A 27,898-nucleotide genomic window follows, 5' to 3' on the forward strand; every position below is an offset into this window, starting at 1 on the left:
AATATACTTTGACATGTATCTGCAAAAACACATTCATTCCCCAAAAGCATAATTAATAAAAAGACCAGATGTTCATCCCTCCAAAGTGTACCATTCTTTTCAGAAGAATCAATGATCATAGATCAGGGACAGCTAATATTATCCTCTTGGCCATTTGCAAATGGCAATTGTTTTGGTATCTCACTCTCCCATGAGTCCTGCCTTACATGATTTTTAGCACTGAATTGCACCCACAGTATTCTTGAAGAAAATGGTACTGTTTGAGGACATGTAGGTTTTAATCTAGTGTGCTTAATTAAAAATACTTGAACTTTGAAAAAAAAAAAAAAAAAAATTGAGTCATAGCCCTGAAGTAACATTGGTAGATATGACAATCCAGGCACTTCTTATTTGTGAAATAGGCTGCAACAGAGTACAAACCTCAGCCTTCCTTTCCCTCAGTCTTGCCTTGGGATATGTGCTACTTGATGACGAGGCAGTGTGTACCGCTGCTTTATGCAGCTGTGAGAGCTGCAGGTGCTCTCTGAGATGACCCTGACCTTATAGCCCTGATGGGACTGTGAGCAGGGTGGGAGAGGCCCCTGTTTCCAACCCTCTCTTTTTTTTTTTTTTTTCCTGACAGTCTTCAGTCCCTGCCTCCTTCTTTTGTTCCTTCCCTACAACACAAACTAAAAAAAAAAAAAAAAATCCCAAACATCTGGGGGGGGGGAAGTGTTAATGAAAGTGTTTCAGTCACTTTGCTTAATTCCCATAGTGCTTTTCTACTTAAAATGAGAGATGTCAGGACAAGTCCCTCTCTTGCTTTACTCTATGTTGCAGCAAAACCTGCGCCCAGGTTTTATGCAGCTCCGAGTATTATACTAGTGACTTGTGAGATAATTTTGCTATCTTCTGTCCACACCAATCAGTAGAACATTTGTAGAGGCAGGAGCTTCTTTTTACTCAAGGAGACTTCGGAGGAAGTGCAGGCAATGGATGAGTCAAAATTTTCAGAGGCCTCTGTGGAAAAGGTTGCAGAATGTGGGAATCTAGATGAATCCCCTCATTCTACTTCTCGCTCTTGTTTTTCTTACTCTCGCCTACCTTTGGTCTTTAAGCTGCTACTACTGTTTCTGTGAATTTTCTTTTTTTTAGAGCCCATTCTGCTTAGCACCAGTAGGATGCTGATGGTAGAACTGAATGCAAGGGGGTTTCCCAATACAGTGTGGAACTGTAGAAGTGCAGGGGTCTGACTGTATCTCAGCTGAAGTGTCAAAATCAGTTGTTACCCAGGAGGATACAGCAAGGGTACTAAAAACCCTTCAAGCATGCTGCAAGCCTGGTGCTTAGCATGTTTACTTAATATTTATTTATAATAAACTAGGAGGGGGGGAAGAAGAGGTAGACTGTAAGAAGCTGCGCAAACAAGTAAGAAAACACTCAGCAGTAATATAGTAACTCTCCCTGTCTAGGCAGTGAGTGAACTACAATGAAGCCATTAGGTGCTACAGTAACATTATCAACATTTGTTATTTCTGAAAAATTTATTTATCCTGTTTTCTGATTAGGGAGGTCATGGGTGGTGGTGGAATTCTGGTATTAGAAATGTCACCTGCTGCTTATTTAATTCTTTTTACATCCCTTAAACTCTATTGCAGACCTTTGTAGGAAGATTTATTGTTGAGGCAAAAGTGCTCGTGGCTGCATAAATCACTTGACGGTAGGCTGTTGCCCAAGGGAGGGGAAGGAGTCATGCCTGTTGAAAACTGTTCTGGCGGAGGCTGCAAGAGAGTTATTTTTTTTCTAGTGTTCTCGTCCAGATTTGTGGGCTTTGCAGAAGCAAAGAAGTGTTTGTTGACTCGCAGGAGACACATTGTTTCTAATGATGCCTTTACCAAGGCTATTTACATATTTGTTTGTATGTGAATAAACAAAGCTATAGACAATTAAGAGATAATAACAAAACTGAATGTTCAGCATGGTGAAGTGCAATAGCTATTGTTGTATCTTTGCAGTTCATTGTAGGCTGGACAATAAGTATAGGCGTCAAAAAAAAGTCTGATACTTCAAAGGGGAGCTGTGCGAGGCCTCTCTGTTGAGTATTTGTGGTGAATTCTTAGATCATTGAAATCTATCCATTTGCTTGGCTTTACAAGAGAGAAAGCTGTTATCACTTGTTTTAGCCAGGGTAATAACATGAGGAAAAAACTGCATTTAGTGTTACCTTGTCAGTGTGATGCTCTTTGTGTCTAAATGTGCCCTGTTCAGTTCTGAGCAGCCGTAAACCAGTGGGAATTTCAATCTCTCAGTTGATTGTCTTTGAGTGACACAATACTCGAAATAAGTACGGATTACAAAGAACACTTCACAAACTCTGGGGGAAAATTACAGTTTTTCAGTTTAATGGGGGAGGAGGTTTTATGATGTCTGCACGTTCCCATTAAGAAGACCTACAGAGTTGCAAATTTCTACCTGATAAATAACACACTGAAGAAGAGTCTAAGTTATAGTACGCAAATTACTAGTTCATTACTATGAGTAAATAAGATGTTCCATGATAAATACAATGATGAAATCTTTTCTTTTGGATAGCAGGGAAACAAAATTGTCATCACCCTATTTGTCATGGATGTGCCTCACACCTGCGATCTCTTGTCCATGGTGCAGTGTCTTGCCCAAATTACAGAGCTAAACATCAGAAACGCCAAATCTGTTTTCTTCAGAAAACTGTTAAGAACGCAGGAAAACCTGTATAAAAGTTGCATTACTACAGAGAGGTATTGGAATTCTAAACAAACTTGAAAAAAAAAAGTTTATCAGCCCAACAACACTGTTTTAAGAGACTGTTTATTTCATAATACAAATAGATATCAAAACTTAGCATTTAGAAACAAGGATAATTGTAGATTGTATGGTGCCTGTAAGAAATCCTTTTACTATGTAACTAGCATGTTAGTTGCTCCAGCTTCTTATGTTGTATCGAACAGGATCCTATATAAGAACAGATACAGAACCCAAAACAAGTTGGAGCTACAGCACTTAAAATGAAAGACACTGCTGTAGCTTATCAAGAGTTTACATTTCACAACTTTCATTTAGCAGATTGATTTGTCATTGAAGGTGTTCCTCTATCTGTTACTGGACCTTTAGGTCCTATACTGCTATCTGTTTGCATATTCAGTAGCATTACAATATTTTTTAAAAATGAATCTGTCTTTGGAAGAAATACAACTTTCTTGGGCTCAGTGAAAAGGCAGCTTTTTAAATAAAATCATTCAAGATTTCTGGGGTATTTCCTGAGATTTATTTGTAGAATCTGTTTGAGATCTTTCTTTATCTAACTCTTATATTTTAGTTTTTCTGGATATTATTAAAAACCACAAATGTTTTACTTCAAAATTTAGACTAGTTGCTTTATTTTGTCTTGCCGGGCAAGAATTCCTCTATTCTTTCTCTGCTAATGGAATATTTTTCACAATTCTTTTGCATTTTCAGTTTTTATCTGTTACTCTAGGAGCTGTGATTATAGGCACAAATTTATAGATATTAGTCTTGAACTGTAAATAGCTATGCATATGGTTATCTGTGTTATCATGAAAATCTTCTTTGAAGGCTGTGAGGATATTTTTGCCAATAAAGTTAAGTGTATTTGTGATTGCTTGAATGAAGGTGCCAGTCATACAGAAATACGTACTCAATTTTGTGCAAACAGGATAGCTCTTGGTATTGATTATATTATTTACAGAGCAAGAGGTGTAACTACAGCTATAGGAAAACTATGTAGCAAATCACAGCTTTAAATTGGGTGAAGAGGAGAACAAGAAGAAATCCTCATTTAAAAATTCTTAGAGTAAATGAGCTACTGATTTTTGATAGTGAGAGCACATACCACTAGAGCAAAGGAGCGTGATGGTTCTTGCATGTCTTGGAAGATCTCTTGGCTTTAGTTAAATATAAGCTAATTGGCTGAGTTACAAGAAATTTGATGACGTTTAGAGGAGGTCTGGAAAAATCTTAGTTTCCCTGACCTTAAAATTTGTGTGTTAATGAATAAGTTTTCACAGGGTTAGTGGTTGAAGGGCTAGCACCCAAAGTGCTAGCACTTACTAAAGATAAAATATTTGGGTACCTGTGAAAGGAAATTACCAAATTACTCATATGTAATTATTAATAAAATTGTGCCTTTTCAGTTTCAGAAGATTTTAAATATTATTTGCTTTTCAATAATAATAATAATAATACTGCTAATAATTTAAAAGTTTAGGAAAATATATTTGTGTATAGATACCAGGTGTACTTCTGCTGAATGTATATTTTTTGGTTTTTTTTTGGTAGTCTTGTTAAACATGGGGATGTGTGCTTGGAAGCAGATGAATGTCCATGTTTATGGAAAGGAAAAGAATACTTTCCAGGTGACAAAGTCATTTCTTCTTGCCATACATGGTAAGCAGAGATCTATTTAGGTGATTATTTCATTTTCGTTGTTTATTTATGGGTTGATTATTCCTTCATGGTTTTTAATTGTAAATTTCACACCAGATTCTGGTGAATCATCTACCCTAATTTTGTATTTACATTTGTTCAAAGAGCTATTACAATAACATTTTTTTAGGGTTTGTTGTTTCAAGGAACTTGTACGTAACAAAATAACAGCTATTTGAGAATTTAAAAAAAAAAAAAAAAAGCTTGATTTAGAAAAATCATTGTTTTGATTATCAAGGTAACTAAATTAATATTCTTTGGCCAGTGTTCCTGAAGTACAGGTAAAATCCTTCAAATATTACACCGAGTGACATTTGTTAAAGCTTTTTCTGTATTCATTTTCACATTTAGCATTGAATCTGAGCAGTCTAAGGACCCAAAACATAACCTTGTGGCCATAAATATACGCCCGCTACAATGATAAATTAAGGAGAGTATTGAGCAACATCACGTATAAGCACAGTAACAGATAAATTGGTTGCTAATTTTGCGTGTGTGGATAAGATAACTCATGAATCAGTCGGCTTTTAAAGGAAGTGTTCCAATAGACAAGGGTTGATAGGATCACTCAAATACATGCAGAAAACCTATTCCTTTTACTATCCGGTGTTGTAAATGCAGTACATACCCTATAGCTACGTTACTCTGCGAAGTTTCCTTGAGGACTCTCAGTAGAATGTGGCACGCTGGTATTTCAATAAGCTTCACGAGAGCAAAGATGTGAAAATATACCACATCCGCATGATCCTGAAACGAACTTGTTTCCTGATGGTCCCCGCCTGTTTTCTTCTCTGACCACTGTTGAATGTTGCAAGCTGGCACTAAGCAGCACTATTTCTCTTACCAGAGCCTCAGAAAAATTAGCTGTACTGTCAGTCATCAAGACACTATGGTAGTGGTGTAGCCTCCAGCTTCTCAGCAGAGCAGTTCATTCCTTTTGTCCCCTTCTTTCAGCGTACCAGGAACATTTAACTGGTGTCACCTGGTAAACTGCTGCTCCTGGCCTGCACAGCTCAGTATAGCCTGGTATGGTGAAGGCTTGTCCAGTCAGCACTAATCACTGCCTTGTCTGGATGTCGTTGCCCCCTCCAGCCTTGTGCTGACTGCCTACCTCTGCCTCTCGTCAGGTCCTCAGTATCTGCTCTAGAAGATATTTGTAGCCCTTTGGTCGACTGGTGAAGCGACTTACAAGCCATCTCCACTGGGCAGGCAGGTAAAGCGACCCGGGTTATTCACCCCCTTATTTCCAAAGGCCTCTCCAATTGGACCTGGTGTGGGATTGCTTGCATCAGAAAGAACTATTATATCCCGTTTCGCCTGTAGGAGACTTCACCAAAGGCAGCAGCAGTGCAGGCAGAAAGACACTGGATATTTAGCCTTCTCTTTTTTTTTTCCTGAGGCCAGACTCATTAATTCATGTACAAATCCTTAAGGTTGTCATGGCTTTTCTAGTCTTCCGTGTCCAGAAGCAAAGACAGATTAAGTGATGGTGGCTTTTTGGCAATCAGTTGCCCACTGACAGATGGGAAGTCTGCAACCAGCTCTGCTTGATACAAAATGTAGAAAGTCTTTGAGACTGCTGTATGTGCATGCAGGGGTGTATTTGATATGTCAAGGGAAATGTGCATTTTTGCTCATGCAAGGCATGAGAATACTCCCGTGCAAACAAACCCACTTAAGCACTCATAGCAGTTATAATGACTTTAGCGTTATTTAGTGCACAGAAATAGTGTGTGTTGATACTAAATATCGTCTTATTCATATTTGATGTAGTATTAGCAACATAACTATTAATCTGTTCTGTCTATTGAACGGTAAAACGGCAAATAAAATAATCTCTTAAATTGGCAAAACTACCAGTGTGGAGTGTCACGAACTTTGAGCCCAAGCTCTGGGGTCTGGCTGAACCGTGGTTCTAAGTTTCCTAAGTTTGGTTTTCAGTGCAACTGACTGATGTTGTTTACATGTGCTGGTGAGATTAAACACAAAAGGTTATTAGGCTAATTGAAGGTATCAGAGCGGCATTTTTGTGCTGTGCTGCGCAAGGTAAGATGGGTGGTGCAGTTAGCTGTGCTGGTTTGCTGTCACACATTGAGACCATTGAGCAAATGCTGGCTAGTCTCCTGTGGGCTGCTGAACTGGGCTTTCTGTGTTCTTAAACAAATACTTCTTGGAAATACTTCTTTTAAAAAGCTAGTCAAAGTTTGGAAGATGCTAGTAGCTCTGCTTTTCCAACTAGGGCTTTCTAGATTCTGTTAAGTAAATGTTAGTTTACTTAGTATGAAACATGACTGGTGCAGAGGACTTTGAAGACATCGTGTACCTCTTAAGCCCTTCCTTCTGACTGTAATTGTGTTAAGATTCCTGAAAAAGAAAGTATGCGAGGGAGCTCTCTACTTTTTACATGTTAAGAAATGTTTCTGCACGAGCCCTGAACAGATCAGCATGTGGGGGAGGATTTGCGTAGGCCAAGAGTAAAACTAAAACCTCATGTCTCACAGAAAGAATGAGAAGCAGCATTTATCCTTTCAGTCCATATATAATTTCTTCTATTTGACTCTCTCTCTCCATCGGCTTGATTGGGTTCCTGCCTTAGGTACCGCTTTGAGGTGACTGCAGTTAGCTGTTTGAGTCCTACTGCCATCTACTTGTGCTTTGGTACAGCAAACGCTTTTCACATGTCGTACTTTTAACTTTTTTTAGCCATGTGCTTAGTGTATTTATATATGTCGTTATACAAAACGCAAGCAGTGGGCCAAATCAATGGTGGGATAAGTGGAGTCTTGGAAAATCTGGAAAATGACTCCAGGTTGGTGCAAGTTCCATGGTAAGGGAACAGAAGGAAACATGATGCTACTAGCAATTGGAGCTGCCTAGATTTTCCAGATAATTGCTGCTCTTTTGAAAACAGTGCTGTTCTGACCCTGTCATATATGACAGCAATATGAACAGAACAGGAAAAGGTTTACTGACAAAAAACTTTATGCTGCTTGGTGCTTCAGTATATGAGATGCCGAACATTAGTGATTTATCAAATACTTTCATAAGTCAGATTAATACTTTAATTGTAAAATGTGAAGCGTTCATTTAATCAGGAAAGTGAAAATTCAATATTTTTTAATATAAAGTTAGGTATGTGCTGAAATTGTATCACATGCTGGATTTAGTTTAACCTATATTTATAAAATATACTTGTAATAAAGCTATACCAGGGCACCAACTATGCTGTCTTTATTGAGGGACATTTTTAAGCATCCTGGTGATTTAGAAATATAAAAAAATAACATTTTAAAAATGACTTGTGAATACAGGAAATGAAATTCTACCCATTATTTATAAATCTTATGTAATTTCCGAAAACGTTATTTAGATTGCAAGAGAGTGATGCATAAAGAGACATAGTATCCAGCACTGCAAAGCCTCGCTGTTAGGCAGTTACAAAGCAAAGGTAATTCAGAAAGGTCTGAACGGTCACTTAGTGTATGTGTGATGAAAGCATTTTGATGCTTAAGGTGGCCATAGACAGAACTTGAACTATTCTGGAAGCCCCTAAACTGTAAGGCTAGGGATTGGGGATGATAATACGTAGGCATCTGGGAAAAAAAAAAAAAAAGCCCAACAATCCAAAACATGGTTCTTTTAAGGAACCTAAGCACCAAAATAGTGGTATGTAAATTTTTCCTTTGTACTTCTGTGAAATACTTGTTCGAGCAGAGGGTGAATAAAGACTGTGGTAACAGGACACGTTGCTTGTTTATTCTAAGGTTCAGCTCGTATTGAAACAAATGTTCTGTGAGAAGCTGAAAAAGAAAGCTTTATCCTTGTGGCACGTTATTGATGTGAGTTACTGGAGAATAAATTGTATTACTTCGGGTGGCATTTTTTGTTTTCTTGTTTCAACAAAAGAAATGCCTTTTTGGTATCTATATATTCTGGAACCTATAAAGTCTAACAGGAAGAAACACAGACTGAGTTCAATATGTACATTTTATTTCCAGAGAATTAATTTATATATGCTGCTTCTAGTTAACATTTCAGAATGCTTCTGTCTACAGTCATCATACTTGCCTGGCTTTTGGCTTTTTGCTTCTCAGTGCAATAGCTGTAATCATTTGTCCGTGGTTACAGTTCATATTACCATTATTGGTCATACATTTTTCAGCATTTGCCAGCATGGATCATTTCAATGCACGTTTCATCCTTGCCCATCAATGTGTACTGCGTATGGGGATCGGCATTACAGAACGTTTGATGGACTAGCATTTGACTTTGTTGGAACTTGTAAGGTTTACCTAGTTAAGGTGAGACTTTTTTGTAAAGCCTCTATAAAACTGGATTTAAAAGCTACCTGTTAGAAACTATCCCTCTACTTATTTCCTATCTGTACATTTTATTGAGTTCTATATACTGTTTTTTAAGTTTTGATGTTGCTTAGACTTTGAATCATACATAACATAATAATTATACATTGAGGTTTCTGCTAATTGAACTATGTAACAATTTGCATATTTATATTAGTATATTTTAAAGTGTCCGTTCCTTTTTTTTTTTTCCCCTTCAGGGTACTTCTTCAACCAGTGTTTCTATTATTATAGAGAATATAAACTGCTTTAATACTGGAATCATTTGCAGAAAAAGCATTTTCATTAACGTTGGAAAATCTTTTTTAATATTTGATGATGAAACTGGAAATCCAGTAAGTTTCAGTCTTTAATACTGATCTAAAGGTATCATATGTACTTCTCTGGGTGTTTTTTCATTTCATTAGCAAAAACTTACTGTGACACTTAAGTAGCAGAGGCATAAATATCTTTACCGTGAATGCCGATCACATCTGGATTCATCAATGGAAACCTTAAACAAAATCTTGTCTATATTTCACAAAAATGTTAGACGAGATGATTGTAATTCTTTTGTTTAGACTTAATTTCTGTTTAGTGTCTTAGGAAAAATCCAGCTATTTTTAAGTCAGTGGGAGTTTTGCTATTAATTCCACTAGAACTAAGAGTTTAGCCTGGTCTGGAATGTATAGGAGGAATATTCCTATACAGCTGTAAAAAATAAATTGTGGTCCCTGGTATGTCCTCCACAGCCTTAATTTCATTTTTATTTTCACCAGACTGCAAACTCTATTGCTGTAAATATTTAGTGTATTTAGTAATTTTAGTATAAATAATACTATTTACAATTTATAAATTGACTATACAAAGGAAGTTGTGTCTCTTTATATGAGGTATTGTGTAATTAAACTAGATATCTTGGTCCATGCTACAAATAACTTGGAATCTGATTGTTATTGGATGGAGAGAAGAATGCTTTCTGTAAATAAGATGGAAATCTCTGGAAGTATTTAGACAATTCCTTATTTCAAGAAGATGCTTCGTGCATCTTTATACCTATCTGTATGCAAAAAAAGCATGTGGCTAAGACCTTCTGAATGCAGTGATATATAACTAAGTGAAAATCATAACCAGGAACCTTAAAACTGATTTTTTTACCTCGCAGATGAACCGTTAACTTTTTAATCTTCGCTCCAGTTGCCATTACCCATCCTGTAAATTTGATATAAAATCAACTTTTAAAATAGGAAAATCATAAAAATACACCACAGTTCACTATCAAAATCCAGACCACTTTTGTTTAAGCATTTATCGCTGTGTGGCCTTCTGTCAGTTTTTGGACTTCTGTCTGAGAACCATGTCGTTCATTTTATTTAGGTGTTTCATTTCCTGTCAAGTAAGCATTTTGTGAAGACTTTACTTACATTATATGCTGCCTTGTTTTATTTTGAACAGAGCTTATCTAGTTACATAGATGAACTACAAAAAGTACAGTTATGGAAAGCTGGATTTTTCACTGTTGTTCATTTTCCTGATGAGCACATCACCGTTCTTTGGGATCAAAGAACAACAGTTCATGTACAGATGGGTCATCAGTGGCAGGTAAACAGAAGTCAACACTCTCATTGCCATTTTTTTGAGTTATTTATGTAAGTCTTATCAAGTAAGACATGTTATTATTATTCAGAGAATAGATAATGTGTCAGAAATCATGTAGGAATTCAGTGACAGAGTCAAGGAGAGAAGCATTCAGCTATCTTGTCAGTTAGAATATTCATTCTAATTTAATTTTTTTTTATCAGTTGCTATTTACTGTCTCACTTCTGTAACAACAGAAACAAATATCTTTGAGGTGACATTCTCCTTCAGTACTCATTCCCTATGTGACTGGAGCAGGTGTTATTTTGCTGGAGCATTAAAAAGCACATAGCTAGCAAAAATGTCACTTCTCTGAACAAAAGATCAGCTCCTTTATCAAAGGCATGGAGATACTTAGTTGAAAGGGAATAATATTGATGTTGTCAAAATAAAATATTTTCTATAGCTTTATTATCACAAAAAGCTGAACTGTTTTGGCTGAAATTCAGCTGAAAAGGATCAAATCTTAACAAATTTATAATTAAGCAACTGAAGACAGGAACTTAAGAAGTGAGTTTTGAAAACAGTCGTGGCTGGTAGTGTTTTGTATCATGTAGAAATATATATTTATATATATCTATATCTATATATACATATCTTTTTTTCCCCAGGGTGAATTGACTGGATTATGTGGAAATTTTGATTTGAAGACAGTAAATGAATTGAGGACCCCAGATAATTTTGAATTAACAAACTCACAAGAGTTTGGAAACAGCTGGACAGCTGTAGAGGTATAGTAAAAAGAATGTGTTTGCTAGTAAATTTTTTTTGCTGTTACGTCATAGAATTTATCTAGAATTAAATCGGGAATTTATTGCAGGAAGTGTCAATCAGGCAGCAATGCAAATGGCAATATCAGTGGTTTTTATGGATACCATAATCCATTAAGGAGAAGAAAATAATCACCTTTATTTCTACACAGTGCTATAATGTAGAGAAAAATGCTGTACAATATTCTGAATCTACAAGTGCTTTGAGGACATTGTTTAAACAGTTGAAGTAGCCATTTTTTATGTAATGGAAGAATTGTGAGTTCACTTTAAGACTGTATTGTCAGTTTAGCTGATCTTTGATAGCTGGAAAATATTTAACTGTGAAACCATAGCAATGGAAAGAAAAAAAATACTCTTTCCATAAGCTGTGAAGTTAAAAATTGAACTTTTTTACCATCATGTGTCTAGTGGTGTTCATAGAAATGTCCCTTCCTAGTAGTTAGAGTAAAAAGATCTGATTTCTGACACTTCTAATGTATGTTGCCCAAGTGAACTTTGTTATTTATGTAAGCTAGACTATTCAGATGTAAGGACTGCAGATTGGGACTGCATGGCAGCTCTGTTTAGATCTATATGTATGTATGTGTTTTTCTGCTGCTCTCAGACAAATGAAACATTTCTTCAGATTGTGTACTTTCTCTTTTCTGCAGATTAGCATCCCCTTTGAATTCCATATCTTATTATGGCTTTCATAAGTGATGCATTTGTTTTGTGTTTTACATCTCTTTTTAAAAAAAAAAAAACAAACAAAACTATGCTTTCCAAGTTCAAACACAAATGGTTATGAAACAAGCTTCTCACCTTGATTTTGCTTTCTGGTTAAGTGTGTTGACAGCTCTGACATTCGAAATCCATGCAGTTTGAATCCCCTTAGAGAGCCGTTTGCCAAGAAGGAATGTGGAATACTGTTAAGTGAAGCATTTGAAGCTTGCCATCCAGTGGTGAGTTGTGGTCACATATAGAAAGATGTGAAAGTGAACATATCACTAGAGAGAAACTTTACTCTGCAACTTGCATCACTTTAAATCTTCATCTTGTCTTCCATAACATAATAATTTTGACTACTGTAGCAAAAGAGAACATGAAGAAAGTCTAACCCATACCTATTCTGATTCTAAAATGTGAATGCTTAACTGGACCTATAAGGACTATCTGCGCCTAGCTGACCTAGACAGTAAGCTACTTTGGCACCAATTTAGCATTCTACAATATGGGTAGTCCTATTAGTCCCCTTTGTAATTAATGCAGGCAAAATTATACCCAATTTATGTTATCTTTTGTTTCATCCCGAGCACTATTTGCATAAGCATAACCACTTGTTTTATTTTGCTTGGAATGTATTACATAGCACGCACATTTTTCAGGCATATTGAAATAAATTGACAGTTTCTTCTAGGCAGTATCAGATGTGAAGAACTCTAGAAGAAAATGCATATATCTCCTCACTCAGGCAACCACCTAAGGAAATAAATGAGCCATACAACATGTTCTGACAGTCAACAGGCTCAGGTTCAGTTGCGGAATGAGGGGGGACTAATTTCCAGAGCTAGGTCTTGTTTTTCTAATAGAAAATGACATATCCCAAGATGTTCAGGTATTGAGACTACGTGTATGGCTTAAAGAGTGTAAGTGTCAGAATGGTTCCTAGGGAGAAAGGAGATTTCGTATGAAACCAGGAATCTTGGGAGTGTTGCTTTGTATGTTATTTTGGAAGAAAGTGGAAGCTGATGTTAAGTTGTATTAATGTATCGTTGGTTTAGTCCACTGTATAAGGTAGGTAGCAACTAAATTCCTCATAAGTGTGTAAGTATTACTCAAGTGTAAATCCATGTAGAAAGTGTAACAATTCAATAAGCAAATTAGCATTGACAGTTTTCTTTGAAATTTTGTCACTTAGGACTTCAAAATAATCTAAGGGAAAGATGACAAATTCGCCTGTGAAATTGTCTAATAATATGAAGGGAATGAACCACTCTCATGTTAAAAGAAGAGTTTTCCACCTACTTTATTATTTCTTACATTTTATGTATATCTAACTTTCTTAACACTTCTGAGATTTATTGATTTGTGATCAGTTTAGAGAGAGTTTCTCTTATTTCATAAGCTTCTTTGTAGTTTATTATGGTTTAAATATTACAAAACCATACAAAACACATGCTCACATCAATATCTTAGTGTGCATGTTCTTAATGGGTCATTGACTTAATTGTGTTACTAAGTACTGTACAAGGTTTTATGATGTGTTCTAATAAACTGTTTTTCTTGTGTTTCAGGAAACATTTAAATTAAAAACTTTAATACTTCGAAGTCTTACATATTGAATTTTGAAAGAATCATAGCTTTGCATTGAGGTGATTGTTGCCAGTGTCTATATGAATATTTTTGATATGTGATATTTATATTTCCAGATTGACGTCACCTGGTTTTACTCAAACTGCTTGACAGATACATGTGGTTGTAACCAAGGAGGTGACTGTGAGTGCTTCTGTACAAGTGTATCAGCATATGCCCATCAGTGCTGCCAGCATGGAGTTGCTGTAGACTGGAGGTCCCCTAGAGTGTGTCGTAAGTTTACTTAACTAGCATTGCCCCTGACTGCCACTGTCTGCATTCATGAGAGCCAGACCTGAAAAATCAATCACATGAAGTTACCTGGGGCCATGAATTGAATCACTAAGCCACGCTGATAGGAAGATGAGTGGGTGCCTCTCACTGCCCCCCCCCCGTGTTCATTTTGGTCTAGCTGGATTACATGCTTCTTCCCATATTTGTGGGTGGTACTCTTCTCTCTTTAATTCCTTGTCCTGCAATGTGAAAGGAGAAGTTATAGGAAGTCTATATTAGGATATGGCATGTGTCCCTCACTCCAAAGTTACAAAGTTAACAGCTCAAGTAATTTCCATCTTCAGGAGGACTTCACTTCTTAACAGGGTCTAGGAAACATAGCTGCCTCACTATTGCCCCCAGAGCAAGTGTGAAATACAAAGGTCTTCTGAAGAAAAGCAAGTAGGTTTTTAAGCAGGACTTTGTCATTACTTTAGTGTCCCTATTCAACAATGCTTAGAAGTTGTAAAAAAATCTGAGGCCTTCTTCTATGGCACCTGGTGCAAATGCGTAACAGGAGACAGTCATTTCCCCAAAGATGAGATAAAAAAGGGCAAGACAGAAAGAATAGAAGGAAACAAGCATTTTTCTAACTTTGCAGTTGCACAGAGAGAGTATGCAGCTTGCTCAAAGTCACACAGCAAATTAGCCATAGAGCGAGAGGGTTACTCTTAATTCTTGATAGAAATAGTAGGTGTGTTTTAATGTGAGCATGGAACAACAGCAAAGCTTAGTCTTAACCACTAGAGGTCACAAAAAGACAGCTGTAGGTATGTAAGCTTAGTATTTCCTGCTAGAAAACAGTATTTTAATTAATTCAGTGTAGTTTAAATTAGTATTTTATTTAAAGCAGTAAAGTAAATATTTGGCAATATTTTTTTTAATAAATGTTTGTGTATGATCTAACTTGGACAAGCATTTGGCTTACGTATTAATCGTAAAGGGTAATAGAAAACCTGTTTATCTGCAGAATACCTGCAACTGCATTTCTTTTCTTTTTATTTTCTAGCTTATGATTGTGAATATTTCAACAAAGGTGAGTCCTAAAGGAGCTGATAAAATGTCAATAGAATCTTTGGTTTCTTTATGTAAGTCTTAGTACTTTGTATAAAAATAATTGTTAATGAAAACAGTTGCAAATTATTATATTAAATAGCCAGGATTCTGTTTTACTGGTTTATTTTGCTTTTTCAAAGGGTTTTAATTTCATAATCTCTTTTTATTCCTGGGCCTTTCCCAAAAATACATGTTAAACTCATTTTATTTGCATTTCTGGATCATGATTGAACAATTTAAATAATTAAGTAATTAATAGACTATTTAACCCAATAGTACTAGTGGTACTACTTGCTTAAGGCATACTGCAGTTCAAAACTGATACCCAGGGGGTCTGTTAAACCAATCATGACCTCCTGTGCAGCCTCCACAGGGAGCTAGCTATTAAGATATTTCAACTTTTTGTGCCCAAAGGGGGAATAACTCTCCATTTAGGTATGTCTGACCTAGCTTTAAGTTCCTGAGCAACAGGCATTGCTGCTGCATTAGAATGACTATGAGAGAGGGCTGCAAAACTTCTACAAGGTGGTAGAGTAAACCTTGAATCTGCACTGGGTGCTGTACCGCTGTGTTAAAACTGGAATCCATATTCAGACTATTTTAAAGTTACATTGCGAGTGTCTGCATAGTTAGACGTGGTATACATACAAGCACTGCAAGCCAGCCTGATGTGAGGAATGGTCAGGACTCCTGCTATTTATTCTATAACTCTTTTTATCAAGCTCGCGTAGAAGCCTGTCTGTCCAGATGTTTCATGATATTTTGGTCTTCTGTTAGACTCCATATTGCAGCAGCTCACCCCCAGAAAGATCTTGGAGAGGGACTGAGTTTAAATTAGAAGACTTGTGCAACATGCCAGGCCCAAACAATATGGCCAAGAAATTTACATTTTCTGATATACTGACTACTGAAAAGATTTTGAGTGGGATCAAATTGCTAATGCAGTGGAATTTTATCTAAATCACTATTTAAGCCTTTAACTTAAACAAAGGCAAGTTGAATCTAAGAGGTGATTGCAGTTTTACATTTCCTTTTTGGTTTGTTTTGTTTTATAAATGAAATACAGTCTATTTCTGCGATAATCTTTTTGCAGTTGTAACAGATCGAAAGTGCACTGCCTGTAGCATCTGTGGTAGCAGCGAAGTTAAGTTAGATGATAACGTACATTTTAAAGTGTGTTATTAGTTTTACTTGTTACTGAATTCTCACTGGCAGAAATTAGTTGAAATAGTGGAGAGTTGTGCATGTGACCAGCTTGTAATAAACATGGTTATCGTAGGTTTTCAGTTCCTGTCTTCCTACTCTTTGCTAATCCAGCTCATCAGTATTTGACATAGGATGTTTCAGAGCTGCCAATGGGGAAAAAAAAAATCATCTCTATGCTGAAGATTTTCTTCTCTACCTGAAATATAGTAGCATTCCTCAGAATTACTTAGTTTTGGAGAAAGGAAGGTTAAGAAACTGCCTTAGACCAGAGAGAGGTTTTCTCTATGTACCTTTGTCATGGATCCAGAGTGAAATAGTTCCAGTCCTACTAGAAGCAGGAACAGAAACCTTTTGTCTTTGGTAAGGGGAAATTTTCAGCTGGTAGCTGTGGTTTCTCAAGTTTTGGATGGGCCTGAGATATGAGACTTAAACATATAATAACATTTCCAGAAGACTAGATGTTTCAAGTAATTTAAAAAATGTTTTTCAACTCCCTGCACTGAAGGTAACGAGGTAGCACTGTACATGTTTAGCTACGCATGGGCTTGTGTCCTAACTGGCCACCTATTTATGCTATTAGAATCTGAAATGCTGGTTGTAGTGCAGCCTCCTTAGGATTTCAAATCTCTTGATAAATTTTAAGATTAGAGAGAACCAGAATATGAGGGCAGGCTGCAAATTACAGTCCAAACTTTTAGCCTGTTGGAACAGATTTTAAGGGTCAATGGTATTAGCTGTAACTATCAGCCGAGAAGTTCTGGGACGCTTCTATCGTAGATGTATGCTTGCCATGTCCTGGCTTGTGGGTAAAATGGTAGTGAGGCGAATTGCTCAAGTGTGGTCTAAAATGCCTGGTTTTAACAGAGAAATTTACAAAAAATAATTTCAAATAACATTTAAAAATAAACTTTAAAATACTTTTCTGCAGTGAAATTGGAACTAAGTGAGGAGGTGTGACGTTGTAAGATTTGTGAAATGATAACTTCACATGCTTTTGGCTTTTTTTACTTTTAGGTAAAATAGGACCATTCTTTTGCTTATGATGCTGATTTCTTCCTGTCTCACTTCCCAGTGGTTACGTTTGTATCTACACTGTTCAAGGAGTTCTTCGATACTTGATGAGAACAAACTTTTATTCCCTGCAAAATGCCTCACACTTTGGACACTAATAAAATAGGTTTTAAAGAATAGTAAGAAGAGTATAATCAGTTCAACCATACAAATAAACAATTTAGAGGGATCCCAGGGTGGCCTGTAGAACACTACTTCTAAACCAAATAACCAAGGAGTCAGCTAACTTTAATAAAGTGACTATGAAACCAAAGTGGATGAGAGGGAGGAAAAGGAGAAGCTAATCATGAATCTCGAAAATTGAAACTAGGTATTTTGGACACTTTTCAGGAGAGGTATTTTCTAAAAGAGTTTGGTTTTGTTTTGGTTGTCTTATAAACTTATAGTTTAGTGCATGGCACCTAAAGCTGTTTTCAGAGTGGAGAGAGGTGTTTTTATTTATGTGCTGTATCATAATATTTAGAGCTCAAGCATTTGTGACACTTGACATGAAAGGTAATTCTGATTTTTGTTTCCAACAGCTCTGGGAAAGGGCCCATACAAACTGGTCAGCTATTTGGATGGAGGATTCGTAATGGCAGTGAAACTGGTGGATGGTGTTGTTTTCCCAGTGAGAGAAGAAGATATTGTTCCTGGACATGCAGTGAGCTTTATGCTGACTTCAGGACTTTATAAACTCAAAGCACATGGTAAAGTCGGTGTAACCTAGAGGCTTAAATAAGGCAGAGCATATTCTGCCCTTGAATACAAGCCTATGTTTAAGAATAGATCTGGGTCAAAAAATATTTTCTTTATCTGTCAGCTGATTGTGCATCTTAATGTTGTCTGCCAAAATTTTAATTTGGTTGGTTTTAATTAGATGTCCTGGTTTCAGCTGGGATAGAGTTAATTTTCTTCCTAGTAGCTGGTATCGTGCTGTGTTTTGGATTTAGTACGAGAATAATATTATAACACACTGATGTGTGTAGATGATTGTAGCTTTATAAACAGATACTTCTAGTTGAAAAGCAACAGCCGCCCCCACCCCAACCTTCAGAAGCACCAAAGCCCCATTGTAGCCCAGTGCTCCAGATATGCATTGCTCCCTTCACCTTTCCTCTGGCAGAACGGGCACATGGGAAAGAATGGGAGAGAAATGATACAAGAAAATTACTCCCTAATTCACTTGCTTTGCCACTATTGCTCATTGTCGGCCTACTTGTACAGAGATGCCCATTGGCACTAACCTGAGCTGTGTAAGGGTGTATACTGCAAATTTGTCTCCTTCAGGTCCCAACTAAAGTTTCCACTGAAGGAATGTGTTGCTTATTCAGCAGATGAAAGAAGTCTTGCACACCTTCAGACAGGTGGAGAAAGCTTACAAGAATATATTCAGCACTTTGTGACATTGATTAAATGCTAGAGTTGTCCACATAGGCAATTTTAATGCCTGCAGAGCACTTGAGTCTCAATACAGTTTTACTGCCCAGTGTCCCCTGATCAGCTCTTTGGACAGCCTGAAGGTGGCTGTCTTTGTGTAATCAAAGAAGGGATATGGATCAGTTGAAAAAATGACAAGCATTTGATTAGTAATACTGCTGTCTGTAGAACTGACACAAGAACTCATGTAACAGAATATCCAGGGCCAGATTTCTTTTGTTAGTCATAGTTTTGAGACACTTGTACATTGCGTTCAATTTAGGTTTGGAAAGGGAAGGTCAGTCCTACTGTTCTATTCCCATATAAAAATCTCTTGCTCAGAATTTAACCTGGCAAATGGAATTTGTGCCTTATAGTCCAATTTGAGTGAATGGCATTTCATCGTTTGGCCGTGGAAGAGTTTATACAATCAATACGATATTTTTCATATCCATGTCGTCTTTTATATATCTGCTTTCTTGGTTCTTTGGTACCTCAGAAAAATGGGTATGTTTCATCAGTTTCAGACAAATCATAGACAATGGAAAGCTTTGGGCATTGATGTACTGATTGGCTATATGGTAGGTATTATAAATCACACTGACTCTCCGTTGTTGCTTATCAAATAAGCTACTTGCTACAGAGAATTAATAAAAAGATATTCATAAGTGCCACTATGTTTTTCACATTAATTGCACTTTTTATGCTCAGAAAACAAGTTGGTCTTCTAGAAGTGTTATACCAGAATGTGATAGCCTATCTGTTTAACAGGGATCATTTGTTTTCTATGCATTCTTTTTTTCAAGAAATGCTACCCAGGCCTGGAGGGTTAGTTGATTTTACAGTAGTTTAATGGCTGTTTTCAAGAGAATAGCAGAGTGTACAGCGAAGTAGAATGAAGTAATTCTGTGAGCAACAGATGCCTGTAACAGGCTCAAGATCTGCCACTCTGCAATTGGTTGTACAGAGCCTTGCTTGAAACCAACAGTACTGTTTTCAGGGTAAGGTATCATGTGGGTACATTTGCCAGAAAACAGACTTTGCTGTTAACATTCTTAGGGGAAGCTGACCGCTTGGAAATTAAGACATAAAGCTGTAAGCTGAATGCAAAATACATTTTTGTAAATTATTTTCAGTGAAAGGCTGAGCTCTTAAGACATCAGTTCCTGATGGCAAATGTTACTTGTAAAACTAGTTAGATGAAGTTTAAATTTTCATTAACTAAATGGCTTAGTGAAGGCTGTAAACTGAAGTTCTGCTTGACTGCAGGGCTATATTCCTTTATCCTGGTGTGGGCAAATGCTTGTATTCCTATTGAAATCTGTAGGATATTTAGAAAACTAAATCGGAATCTAGCACTCTGAAATCCATATACAGTATATTTTCTTACAAGATTCAGGCTATTTTCACTGTTAAGGCCAAAGTCAGTTTTCATTGCTCATGCTGCTAATATCAGTAGTGGTACATCAGAATGAGTTTAGTTAACTATGCATATATCAGCAAGCAAATGAGTTCTGTGTGTTTTTTTCAGATTCCAGCTTGATTTCATTTGAAACAGCTGAGAGACCAAACTATTTTCTTCAGTTGAACTCCAATAATAGTCTTGTTCTTTCTAAATGGGAAAAAAGCGAAGAGTTTCACAACAGATCTACATATGTCATTCACAAGAATACATGGCTTTCAGGATACTGTTCCTTTGAGTCATTTGCAAAACCAGGATACTTCATCCACATTTCAGCCTCTTCAGTTGCGCTTTTGAAGTACCATCATTCAGAGGAGTTCAGACTGTCGACCCTTTTTAAACTTGTAGGTAGGTAATTAAAGTTGTATTTGATGAACAGCAATTTGCTCCCTGTGAAAATACAGGCTAAATGGTATTGATATTTTCAGAGGTGATGAGATCGCTTACTTCTCCCCTACATCGCTGGGAGCTGTGAGTAATCTATGGCATGCAGGCTTAAAATCTTCCCTGAGCTTTGTAGTTAGGATGAGATTCTGTTTTCTTGTCAAAAGCCATTAAATAGCTTAACACAAAACTTTGCTATATTTGCCAACTAGTTTTGGAAATACCATAGCCTAGTGTATAGTTTCTGGGCAATACTTGCTTTGTAGGTCATGAGGAAATTCTTAAGAAGTAGAAAATTCATGTTGATGAATAACAGATTCACAAAGGGAATACAAAAGAACTGAATGCATCTCTAAAAGCTAAGGTCTGTGGATGATGTTTTCTCCTTTCCCCCTGATTACCGCCAAGAGAGAGTTTTCTGTACGTTCTTGTTGCAAGCTTTGTGGCCTCCTCAGAGGTCATGCCATCCAGTGCTGTAGATTACACTTCTCAAACACCTTGACCTTTATCCATGTAGCCACTCAAAGAGGCTCTGCCTTTTGAGATGTTATCCCCTAGTGCTATCTAAGTGGAGATATATGCCTCTTCTTGAGGATCTAGATGTCTGTTTCTTGGACAGCTACAGCTCTTGAATACACAGCATAGACTGCTATGAGAGTGTTTCTACCTACTTGAGAGATTCCCATTCCTGTAATAGTAGTCCCATTCCACTGAGGCTGAAGGATCAAAAATGTAGGAGATATTCTTAGGACCCTTTGTAGGAGCTGGATCCAGAAGTTGCTTCTAACAACAACTGATGACAAAAAACACACATTAAAAAAATCACTAATAAATCAAGCTCTTTTTTAGATCAGTAAGGAAAAGAAATAATAACTGTTCTCACATAATCTTAAGCACTTGGGAACCATGCGCTGAAATGAAGCTGGCCTTACAGGTCAAGAACAAGACGCAAGAAGTTATACTGGCCTATAAAATAAATAAAGCAAAGCAGATTATTCATGAAACCACCATTTGCTTTACTGTCTGCTTGTCTTGATACATTAGATACATCAAATGCATTCATATGACTTTATTTATGAACTTCAGCAACAACTGCTACTTGCTGAAACCACTGGCCTTTTTGTGGTATATAAAATTCCAAAATCACTACAAGTGTTTATTTTTATATTCTAAAGCTTTTTATTGTGCTGTAATTTCAAATTCGTAATGCGTTTATTGGGCTAGCAGAAGTATTTTAATAGGTATTCTTGGCAGTACCATTTTTTAAAATCAGTTTTTCATTCTCTGAAACCGAAATTTGTTTTACAAGCAAAGAAAGAAAATGAAATATTGTAACAAATGAAGCATGGCCTGGCCATGTTTTACAGTGACCACACTGAATCTCAGCACAGACAAATCTGAAGCAGACACTGACTGCTATGACAGCAGAGGCCAACTGTATGCCTTGTGGAGCTTCTTGTTATCAAAACACTGAATTAAAGTGTTAATGGTGGCATTGTGAATCTGCCGATGTTTTGCGGTGCATTATGCTGACAGCCTAATGCAGCTGTTGACTGGCACACTCCAACTTCAGAAAAAATGACAGATTTTGTCATTGCCAAATGCCTGTTGCCTGTTGCCTCTTGACAAATGCTTGTAATCACGGAGCTGTTGAGGTTTTTGAGCAGCAGAATTATAGAGCTCATGCTATTACCAGGATGTTCGTACAGCATTTCAAGCAAGGAACTTTCTTTGGACATAACAAAAATATCTCCTTAGTCTTTTATCTTAGAGGGAGGAATGAAGAAGGTTAAAACATGTTCCAATTCTCAGTGGTCATCCATTAACACAGAGTGGTATGTCTTTTCAAGTGTGAAGTCTTTAGCCTCCAGTCATTATACCAAAAAATCCTATCTATGCCAATGGAAAACTAAAACAATTTACCTCAGCAAGTGGGATCAGATCAAATGATCAAGAGGCATTTCATTAATCACCACATCCGAGGGCTTGGGTTTCAGAGTTTTATAAGCAGCGAAACATAGGGCTCGAATCTTTCTCCAGTGTACTTTCACAAGGGCCAGCCTGCTGATGTAGGGTAATTACATGGTCTAAAAATACAGCAGCATTTGTTTAAGTTAATGGAAAAGTTACACCAGCTCCAGAGTGCACAGGCAAAAGCGTATTGAGTTTCCTGCTGACTGTTGTAAATGCTTTGCATATTAGATCAGAAACTCTTGAACCGGGAACAGCTATTCCTGCGGAATCAGAGGATAAATATCGGGAGCAGAATAATAGGCCCAGTAAATCCCCTTGGCCAGAAAGTTCCTCATGAGACTTCTTCATACTCTGTGACGCACATTGAGAAGGAAGAATTTTAAATGACCTGATCACCACAGCAATAGATACATGTTTGTTTAAAGTCAGCTGACAAGTCACTTTTTCCAGTTTCATAGCAATAAATATTGTCGCATTGAAATACTTTGACTATAAATTGCGCAGATATGATGGGCTAACACTGCAAAGTATTTTCCATGAGAAGTGACTTCAACTTTAAATTGGGTTATTTTCATTATACTTAGATTTGTCTGCTGTCCTGTTCCCACAAACATTTGAGAGTTTGAGTTGATAACTGAATTTGAATATCTAGATTATACTTACAAGAAAATACATTTTGCATTCTGTGCAGGAATTTTTACCGGCAATGGATTGGTATGCATTCAGTCAAAAGAAAGAATACACTTAGTCTTACCAGATGGACAAGCACAGAGCTGTCATGTAAGAGCAATAAATTCATGTTTGAAATTGTTGGGAAATCAGTGGATGTAGGGAATCAATGGTCTTGTTATGGATATAACTGCAATTTTCTTACACTTTTTTAAAATAATGTGCTCAGGTTAGTTACTTTTCACCTTTCATAGAATTATCATAATATGCTTAACTTTTTTAAGATCACTGTGAATTAATTTTATATATATTATAAAAATGTGGCTTGCCCTATATAAATACTGCAGCAAAGTTCTTAATGTTAGTTATGTGGTTTAATAGCTAACTTGCTGTAAATATAAGGCTTGTCTCAGAGAGAATTTTCAGCTAAAATTAATATCTCAAGATATACTAAGCATATGCACACTGCACAGAGGTATTCATCAATGTTTAAGTTTGATACAGGGCATTTTTGGTTGCTTTTAATGTTTGTATCTTAATTAACTGAAACACATTCAGAAACATTAGTACAAAACTGAAAATGAAATTAATTTTAATGAAAAACATTTTTTACAAAAGCATCTTGCATCTTAAGTCAGATTTATACATGATATTTTTGACTATTTTAACTTCAACTTACTCTTACCCATTTCCATTAGTAGAATTAATTTTCCAGAATGTCCTGTTTTACTTATAATGAGTTGCTCTTAATTTTAATTTGAGCTTGTATGCTTTGTCAGCCCAAAAGATCACGATATGGGGCCTGGGACTGGATAATGCTGAGCAACTGCTGTTGTACCTGAAATCCCGGATATGTCACTGAACACAACTGCTTGGTAGCTCTTAGAATCAGACTGAGGTTACTGTAGAACTATAACATCTTTCCTATTTATACCACAAACATTTGACCTCCCATTTTGACTGAATAAATAGGAGGAGACTAAATAGGTACGTTAACAAGATTATATTCATCTAACACCGTAACAGTAAACTAAAACAAAAGTATTTGAGACATAGATAATTATACTTTGCTTTCAGTGATGTTTTGGCTGGGCACAAAGTTCAATTTTTCCAGTGATATTTGCTTACGTTTCTCATTGCAGAAACTTAGAAGTCATGGGCAGAGTTTGTTAGTAGTTTGCGTGTGTTAAGTGCGTAGATAGGATTTCATGTTTCTAAACTTGTAACTGAGGAGATAGGCAATCTACATTACTAAGCAGAGTTTTGCTGCCATTATAAATAGAACTAATTCTAAAGCAAATCTTGTTCCTACTAGATTTTTTGAAATATTTGGGAACAGTAGCAAAACAGTAAAAAGTGTCAGGTGAGAATGAAAATCCAAATACTTAATTTTTTTCATTATTTTAAAAACTTTTATTTTAAATACAACCTTTTATTAACACTAGAACATTTCAAATTTCAGGTTTTTTTTAAAGTAAATAGCCATTTTTTGAGCATAGCATGAAATCATTCATAATATGCATGTTCTGAGAATGGCAAATTTTGTCCCTATGAGGTAAAAGTCAGCATAGTAAAAAAAGGCAGGATGGACTTGTGAGCAGTAGGAATTGTCAACACACAAAAAAGTGGCCAAGTTACTAAGAAAGGTTGTTGTGACTCAACAGAACACTGCAGTCTGTCAGCGATAAAAAATTAAGATTCTTCATTAAATGGTAGCAACGGTTCTCATTAGCACAGAATTATTTTTGAAAGCCACGAAGAATGAAAATAAGGAGTTACAGGGAACAAAATGCTTCTCTGATGTCCAAGGAAGTCAATGGAGTTGGAGAATATCTTTTAATATATTGTCTTTGGCAACATGTATACCTGCATACATATAAAAGCTTTCTGCAGTACTGTAACACGTCGATATGCTCAGCTCCTGTTAGGTAAAAGAACTGTGGGCTCTTCTGGCATGTCAACTGGAGCAACTGTCATACAGGGCATAATTTACCATTTTGCGAAGGATTTGCTGTGTCACCAAACAGAAGACAAATGCTGGTAGACTTCACCGGGAGAGACACAGCTATTTTCAAATGCCATGACAAATCCTTTTGAGGAACACATGCCTGATATAAGAAGCTTGACTCATTGTCTGTAAACTGTGTATCATTCTTTTGTTGTGAGTGAGCTGTACTGTTGCAAGAGTACAGTAAGCTCCTATTACTGGTTGCTGGAGGGGGAATTTAAGTATTAAAAAAATGGGAAGCATGTAGTGGAGGTGGCCGATGAGCATCCTGGCTACCATAAAGCATTTGTGCCATGACACTGGTGAAATCCAGAGTTTCTGAGCTGTGGTAGTTTCTGTCATGGGAATAGCAGCATTGTTGTAAAAATGAAGCTGAGCTTGGTCTGGCGTGGAAGTTAATGTCTAAAATCAATACAGAGAGGGAAAGGAGTACTTCCCTCAGTTTAGGGAGAGGGATGCTTGAAAGCACTTTGTTACTGCTTTTTCTTATGCCCTAATGATTGTGGGTATTGGGATCATAGTTAATATACAGATGTACTAAAAAGAGGCAAAATAATCTATTATTTTAGCTAGGTATAGAGATGCTTTATTGTACTCTTGGCTTATTCTTGAATTTATGTTAGTTCAGAACATAGCTCTGTGCCTCTCTTTCTCCTCCCCTTCATTTTCTGTCTAATCTCTATTAGTTTAAACTTTTTAAGCAGGAACTGCATCTTGCTGTGGTTTTTTTTTTTTTTGCAGTGGCTTGCACAGTCAATCAGCTAGGTCCTTGGGCTGCTTAGGCATTCCAGAAGTGATGCTGCCAATAGTGAAAACTTTAACTATGATAAATGACTGAACTGACATTCTCCTAATGCTGGAAGGGCATTTTCCCATAATTCATAATAAAGCACAGATTTCACTATATCTGATGGGCTTACTGAGACATGCTGAAAACTTTTGAGATACTGGAAACTAATTCATGCAATATATTCAACTCTTGCTGTGGTGATTTGGTCTATTCTTTTATGTAATTTACACACTAAAAAAACCTAGTACGTCTTGGCCCGGCATACTCAATTCGCTAAAATCCCTTGACTGGAAAACTAAATGCCCATTGGTTCTACAGCTCTTCTTTGAAAACAGTTTTTACGACCAGGTTAATGAATTCATCTGTTGTCCATACTTCTTTCTGCAGAAGTAGAGACAAAATTTGTAGACAAGCATGACTTTGTTCATTCTTGACTGAAAGCGATGTTTATGAACCACTCAACAAATGCTATGCAGCTATGTAGAAATTCGCCCTATTTCCTCCCAAGGCATGCAACACCAGCAAGCTCTGTGAACTTAATCTGTAGGAAAGCTTGAGGAAAACGTGGCAATCATTTCATAAAAGTCTAAGTTTATTTGGAGAATGGGAGATGGTATGTTAATCCCAGCACTTGGAAGTGTTAATTCACGATCACTGTTCTGCTCTGCTAAATTGAGAAACTAACATTCTTCGTCAGGTTACAGCATGTGTTCTGCAAAGCTTGTGCTTTTATTGTGTTTGAAACTTCTTCTGTGATTAATGGTGATGTTTGTAGCAAGAGTCAAAAAGTTATGGATCTGTCTCCATACTTAATCTAGGGTTGTCTGAAAATGAGATTTCCTAGATTCCACTCAGATATACTGTTATTGCTGGTTATTACTACTGTTGGTGATTGCCTGTGCCAACAGGTCTCTGATATGTTCTTTTTGTCATAATATCTTCTTCCTTTGTCCTTAAACCTTGCCACTCTGACCTGTCAGTGCTATACCAAACCTCATACATCAGTCAGCAAAATGTATGGAAATAATTCCCTTCCTCCATTAGATTTAAGCAACTTAGGTTGGTTTCACTAGAAGGGGTCACAGAAGAATTCAGTGACTTGTACTTAGCTTTCTATGGGAATGTAGCTTTATAAACGCATTTGTTACTGTCATAAGAATCATGTTTTCAAAAGCAGTGGTAAGTTACGTCCTTAGATAGAGTGACATGTAAGAAGGATAACACTAGGTGGCAACGTACTCACTCTTTTGTCTGAGTTTGATTTATACCTTTGATTTAAGAGAATTATTTGTATTAAAAAAGAAGACATTAATGGTTAATAATGGCAGAGAGATAATTACCTGTAACTGCAGAGGTCCCTGAATTGCAGGAAGAACGATTTCTTAGGATCTTCATGGAAAAATTGAATGTCTCCAAGAAGATGTAAAAGAGCTACTCTCTTTGTATCTCAGTCAAGCAAAGATCAAAACTTAAAGCAAAAAGACTTCAAAAGACCAAAAATGTAACCTTTTTCTAAGTAGTAAGCGTTTTCTTTCTGGTCATTAATGTAAACATTGTTTAAGAGCATCTACTCCTTGTGGGCTCTGAACAACATAGCTCTAAGATCAGGTTTACCAATCTAGAGGGGACCCATATGCCATGAAGGTGGTCTTCTGTAGGCATCAACGTAAGGGAAGTGTCACTGCCCTGCCCTGACTGCTACAGGAAGGAGCTGGGGTGGGCTGTTGCAGTTCAGGTACTGAAATCCAGATATATTGCTTAAGTCAGGGAGGCATAGGTAGAGCCAGTGGGCTACTCTAGTATTGTGTGGGAAACCGTTCTGCATGCAGATGGGGCAGGGTTGTAGCGGAAAAGAAAGCATGATACTGCATTTGAACATGCAGGTGCATATCACCCACATGATGATTGCCACAAATTTGTTTCAGTTTTTATACTCAATCTATTTCTTCTTTACATTAATTTTGTAAAGTTCATGCATAATTTAATAAGCGTGGGAAGTATAGCTGATCCTTATTTCTGTTTAGTCTCACTTTGAAGTTTAACTCTTCCTCTATCTGAATTTGT

At 36.7% G+C, this 27,898-nt stretch overlaps 1 protein-coding gene across 1 annotated transcript in view; it reads left to right on the forward strand.

Annotated features, from left to right (window-relative positions):
• Positions 1-27,898, forward strand: part of OTOG (otogelin) — a 110,797-nt gene that overhangs the window by 49,733 nt on the left and 33,166 nt on the right. The window contains exons 24-33 of the mRNA XM_087745666.1: positions 4,315-4,422; positions 8,624-8,762; positions 9,023-9,157; positions 10,257-10,403; positions 11,051-11,170; positions 12,037-12,153; positions 13,621-13,777; positions 14,826-14,852; positions 17,671-17,838; positions 20,079-20,357. Coding sequence (XP_087601792.1) covers positions 4,315-4,422; positions 8,624-8,762; positions 9,023-9,157; positions 10,257-10,403; positions 11,051-11,170; positions 12,037-12,153; positions 13,621-13,777; positions 14,826-14,852; positions 17,671-17,838; positions 20,079-20,357 — 1,397 coding nt within the window. The remainder of the gene's footprint in view (positions 1-4,314; positions 4,423-8,623; positions 8,763-9,022; positions 9,158-10,256; positions 10,404-11,050; positions 11,171-12,036; positions 12,154-13,620; positions 13,778-14,825; positions 14,853-17,670; positions 17,839-20,078; positions 20,358-27,898) is intronic.

The sequence above is a fragment of the Nipponia nippon genome, unplaced genomic scaffold (assembly GCF_047370975.1).
Source record: "Nipponia nippon isolate SJK-2023a ecotype South Korea unplaced genomic scaffold, ASM4737097v1 scaffold_10, whole genome shotgun sequence".
NCBI classification, from domain to species: Eukaryota; Metazoa; Chordata; class Aves; order Pelecaniformes; family Threskiornithidae; genus Nipponia; species Nipponia nippon.